Source organism: Coregonus clupeaformis, unplaced genomic scaffold (assembly GCF_020615455.1).
Source record: "Coregonus clupeaformis isolate EN_2021a unplaced genomic scaffold, ASM2061545v1 scaf0155, whole genome shotgun sequence".
NCBI classification, from domain to species: domain Eukaryota; kingdom Metazoa; phylum Chordata; class Actinopteri; order Salmoniformes; family Salmonidae; genus Coregonus; species Coregonus clupeaformis.
In genome coordinates, this window is record NW_025533610.1 from 397,043 (window position 1) to 402,680 (window position 5,638).

The 5,638-nt window shown below is 41.0% G+C and overlaps 1 protein-coding gene across 1 annotated transcript; it reads right to left on the bottom strand.

The window, feature by feature from the left end:
• Positions 1 to 597: 597 nt before the first annotated feature.
• Positions 598 to 3,509, bottom strand: LOC121558601 (transmembrane protein 74-like). The gene is made up of 2 exons (XM_041871990.1): positions 3,334 to 3,509; positions 598 to 2,648 (listed from the first exon to the last, which is right to left on the bottom strand). The coding sequence occupies exon 2, from the start codon at positions 2,584 to 2,586 to the stop codon at positions 1,753 to 1,755; it is 834 nt and encodes a 277-aa protein (XP_041727924.1). The 5' UTR covers positions 2,587 to 2,648; positions 3,334 to 3,509; the 3' UTR covers positions 598 to 1,752.
• Between the last annotated feature and the right edge of the window lie 2,129 nt (positions 3,510 to 5,638).

Here is a 5,638-nt window from a genome sequence, read left to right on the forward strand (position 1 = left end):
TATTCCCCACAAATTGAAAAGCATTCGATTGGTGTAGGCATTGGCTAGAGGGAGTTTCTAATGACAGTCATTTCCTGTCAAATACTTTAAGGGAAGTGCACACTTCAAAAGAAAGGAGAGATTATTGGGATGTGTCCTAGGAGTGAAGAGGGACGAGTGAACAAGGAAAGTGAATGTGCTTTCCCACTGGAGGGATTTAGACTGAGACAAACTTGCCATTCCGTGTGGCTCAGTTGGTAGAGCACGGCACTTGCAATGCCAGGGTTGTGGGTTCAGTTCCCAAGGGGGAAGTACGAACAAATATAAAAATGTATGCACTCACTACTGTAAATTGCTGTGGATAAGAGCGTCTGCTTAATAACATCTTATCCAACTAGGCTAGGTCGCGTGAAGTTGAAGGTACTTAAGACAGGTGTCAAATAATGCAGTAAATTGATGAGTTTATGTTTCACCATCAGTCTGCTACTGTACAGTTACACTACCAGTACATTTCTGTAGCACTACCGTACATTAGCCATAACTGTGCAACTGTCACAAAAGAGGATGTTCTTGAAACAGCAGGGTCTCGTTATAGTAACAACAGTCTTACCATGTTGCTGTAATTTGTGGGGGTGTATATTTTATTCAATTACCATATATGCATCATCGAACAATAGAATGGAAAACACATGATGAGGGCAAATGAATGAAAGCATAATTAATAGCCGAACAACATGAATTTGCCCCACAAAATGACAATATGAATTAGCTGTTTCTAGTGATCACCAAAGAGCATCTTTTCCCTGGAGGCAAACACTTCTGATTGTGAATAAAGGCTTTGAAGAATTGAAATCAGAGGTGGAGCAATGATGGAACCATTTTCAAGGTAACAAGTTTCCTTTGATGCCTCTTGTCTTATAGGCTACTCTAGTAGGCCTACAATACAGAGATGATTGCAAATTACAGTGATGTGTCTCACTTCACCATGGAGAAAATAATTCTCAACCAACAGTTCTATGAACTGAATTGAACATTTTCTGTTTTTGTTGCACCCATCATTTCTGGTTTGTTAAAAGAAATAGATCCCTCTTCCAGTAACATTTTAAAGGCATATCTGAGACTACTCAAAGGAAGACAATATGGTTTAGGGTGTTGTAGGATGTATGTCCATCAGTAGCCTATAATAAAAACATTGGTTGGCCTAGCCTATAAATAAAACCCTATTTCTCTTAAAGATATCTATTAATTACATAGTTATATCGTGATCCAGTGAGTTCTCATGTTGCGTGATCATTCAAGTATGATATTGCATATACTGCAGGTACAGTACATTAGAAGTAAGTGAGTTCTTTGACGTGATTAAGTGATCTTGAGCCAACCCTTAGAAAGCGTCACCCTGTGGTGTCGTAGGCAAGGTGGCAGTGGCAGGATAGCAACCATATTTTTTCTTAAACATAGATGTTTTTTCTTTTAATTTATGTTGTCCTGCTTATTCATTCTGTATCATTTTGTTAACTTGCTTACCTGGTTAAATAGGCCTATACCTTGCATGTCCATTAAATTATATAGAGATGATACCATAAGACAATGTATATTTCATCTTCTTGGATATTAAAACAAATTAATGTTTTAACAGTTATGCTAATGTAGGTAGGTAGACCGACTGATGTGTTCAGGTTGCACATTTTGGGTCTGGAGTACCTGCATCATGCTGTATTGTGTTGCTCTGGCTTAGTAACACAAGACAAAGTATTTTGTCAACAGGATATCATTTTAATTCAAGGTCTCATCTATCTCTTCCTTCATAGACAGGTGCGGGGACGACCGACAAGGGCTAGATCTCGTTTTGAAATTGATGGAGCCATATCGTTTCGCTGAGTGCTTGGAATATGCAAATGATTTTCTCCTGTACATCTCTCCCTTCCATATAGATATCATTAGCAGAGTGGAAAGCACTACCCCGCCCAGCGTCAGTAGACAAAGCCCTGCTATCACGCACCTATCCAGGTGTGCCCCTACCCTGGCACTTTCGATTTCCAGCCTCTCCATCTCCCTCGCAGACACGCTCTCCGGGTCCACTTTGACCTCGCGAGGGACTGCATACGATATAATCACTAACGAGATCCCAGTGACTAGGAAAGTGACCGCGCTTATAAAACCGTAATCTACAGATGCCCCCGAACTTTCTGATGCGAGATCATCATCTGACATTAGGGATAACTCATGCAACCCCTCGGGACAGTCATTAGGCCTACACCCGGAATTGTGGATACTTTCCCCACTTTTCCCAGGGCTTGCCAGGCGCAAATTCACATTCTCGTCGACATAGGTGAAAGATGTCTCTAATTCCTCGTCGCAGCACACTCTGACCTTCTCCACCGCAGGGTGACTGTGTTTAAAATCCGGATTTCCGTTATGGGGAACCGTCCTTGGTGCTGAATTACACAGTCCTTCGCAGTCCGGAGCTGAGATAGAGAGCGCCCCTCCGGCTGAACTGCTCGCCTTACGAACATGCACCGGATTGGAAGCCCAGTCAAGGACGCAGGGAGGATCGGATTGTCTGCCTCTTCCGTCCTTATCTATATAAAGCAGCTCTACAGAAGCCATTCGATTCTTTCCGCTGGTTCACTTCAATTATTTCCCCACAGCGTTCTCAGTCCGCAGCATCCCTGATGAGAAATAATTGACAAATCAGATGTCACATAGGGCCTGATTATTAAAAACTAGCAAATTATTGCATGGGGAAAACGGCAGCAACCTGTACGTAATTTGTGGCGCTTCAAGCCCATTTTGGGCACGTATGCTCATGATGTTATCAGAAATACTTAGCCTAAAAATTGACAAAGTTAGTCTAATCATTTTGTTTGGGTTTAAATAATTTGCTCCATGTATACAAAGCGATTAAAGTGACAGATTAGCTTTATCCAATTAGTGCGCAATCCCCGTAAACCCACAGATTATCTCTAATTATTTTTCAAACATAATGTCTATCATATTTTGGAAGAACACACTCTTCACTATACCTAGTCATGATAAGTGTCCATAACGGTATCATAGGGCACATACAATTTCCAATAGGTTGTTATGGAGAGAAATAATTGCAGTAGGCTGTTTTGTGTGGGAAAGAGGGATCGGTTTGAAGTAGATCAAATGCTTTCCACGCCTTGCAATACACTTCTTTAGAATATCGCTGTGAAATATTGAAGATTCATTAAATAACGTAATAGTTTTGGCGATATGTAGTTGGAGCATACATAGCATAATCTTTCCTATAGCCACAGTGCATCTGCTTAGTGTGCTCAGCTAATATAAACTACTGTATTTCAGGAAATAAATAATACAAAAAGCACTTACTTCTTCACCATTCATTATGTCGAATGTTCTTCATATGTCAGAATACTTTGTATAGAATAATCATAATAGATCGATGATTAAATGCCTTTAACGAAAATGTAGCCTACATGATGTTAGAATCCTCGTCTGCTTGAGACGAAAGATTTTCGCTGTAGTCCCTCCCTCCCACGCAAGGTTTAAACTGCCTCGCTATGGTGCTGAAATGAGCTGGCTACCCCGGGTACCCTTGAACAGATGCAGATTACTCCAGCGTGCAGTCAAATAAACACACACCAGAGAGGCTTGAATTCTTATGGACGTCTGCATTTGAAGTCCATATAGACTTGTATAAATATTGCAAAAATAATTTTCCGCTAAAGTATCAACCTTATGGAAATTCGATATCGTTTATTTTATCAAATGTCCATTAACGTTACTAGAGCTGAGTTAATATTCTGCTCAAGATGTATACTTTGTGCAACGTTTGATGCTTGGTTGCAAGTGAAAACATGCATAGGCCTAAACCATAGCCAGCCTACAGTGAATTGTCAACTAAACCACATGTGGGAAAGGGAAAGCGAGCACCTAGTCAGTTGTACAACTGAATGCATTCAACAAAAATGAATCAGAGAGGTGCGACATCCACGTCATCCGCGCCGGGGGAGCAGTAGTTGTTGTGGCTTAACTGACTTGCTCAGGAGCAGAATGACAGGATTTTACATTGTCGGCTCGGGGATTCTCGATGCAGCAACGATTCGGTTATTGGCCCAACGCTCCTACCCACCATCTGTGCCCTGGCCCCATGGAAGATTAGTGGTCACTATGTCAAAGGCATAATTTAATCCAGGTTTAATCTAGAGATCTAGCCCTGAAAATCTTAGTAAATGTCATTCATTCACATATTCTGAGTCCATCCCCATCTTTGTAAAGCTGTAAAGCAATCCAAAAGATACAGCACAATGATTTTCCTGAATGGCAACACTTTGCAATTCAATTGATGCCATTGTCACATCCACCTGCATATTTGTTAGTATAACCCTATGCCTTTATGCAGCTGTGTCCCATGCACACGTTGCCAGCAGCAGACCAGTGGCAGTATAGGGTGAAGGACTTTGGCCCATGGCCCAATAAGCTCCCATTTAACAGATGAGGCTGGAGGAGAGAGGAGGGTGATTAATCTAGCCAGTTGTTCCAGCGGAGCTTGGGAAGCAATACTTCCCAGTCATGGCTTGATGTATCATGACCCTGCATTATGAGAGTGGCCAGGCTGCTGTCTATTCCAAGGATAAACAGAGCTAAGACTTACAGACCATCAGTTGTTATCTGCTACAACTAGGCTACACCACTCTGCCAAGGACAAAAGCTCTGCATGCGGCAAAGACAGCAACCCAGAGGCCAGTACATCTTCATAGAGTGTCTCATGCCACTGGCACATCCAAAGGGAGAATGGGCTGTAGATTATAAACATGGCTATGCCACTCCTTAAGGGTCTGTATTGTCTTTAGGGGATAACAAATGTATGTCTTTCATGTCCTCAGAGGCAATTACTTTTGCAGCAATCACAATACAGACAAAATCACATATTATAAAACAACAACATAAAAATACAAAGGACATTTATAAGCAAGTATGCTGGATGTACAAATAATATGTATGGACTATAACAGTCATGATGCTTTTGATAAAACACCATACTTATTATTGCAGCATAGATGGGTTGTGGTATTTATTTATCTGTTGTGGTACGGAGCTGCGGGCATTGTACTGTACATAAATAGAACATAAGTCCTAAGTCTAAAACCTAAGCACTAATCATTAACCAGCTAATGTAAACAGCTTCCCACGGTACATGCCCATGTCATGTGATGATACAGTGCCTTGCAAAAGTATTCATCCCCCTTGGCGTTTTTCCTATTTTGTTACATTATAACCTGTAATTTAAATTGATTGTTATTTGGATTTCATGTAATGGACATACACAAAATAGTCCAAATTGGTGAAGTGAAATGAAAAAAATTACTTGTTTCAAAAAATTCTAAAAAATAAATAATGGGAAAGTGGTGCATGCATATGTATTCACCCCCTTTGCTATGAAGCCCCTAAATAAGATCTGGTGCAATCTAAGTGTCACATGATCTGTTACATGATCTCAGTATATATACACATCTGTTCTGAAAGGCCTCAGAGTCTGCAACAACACTAAGCAAGGGGCACCACCAAGCAACCGGCACCATGAAGACCAAGGAGCTCTCCAAACAGGTCAGGGACAAAGTTGTGGAGAAGTACAGATCAGGGTTGGGTTATAAATCAATATCCGAAACTTTGA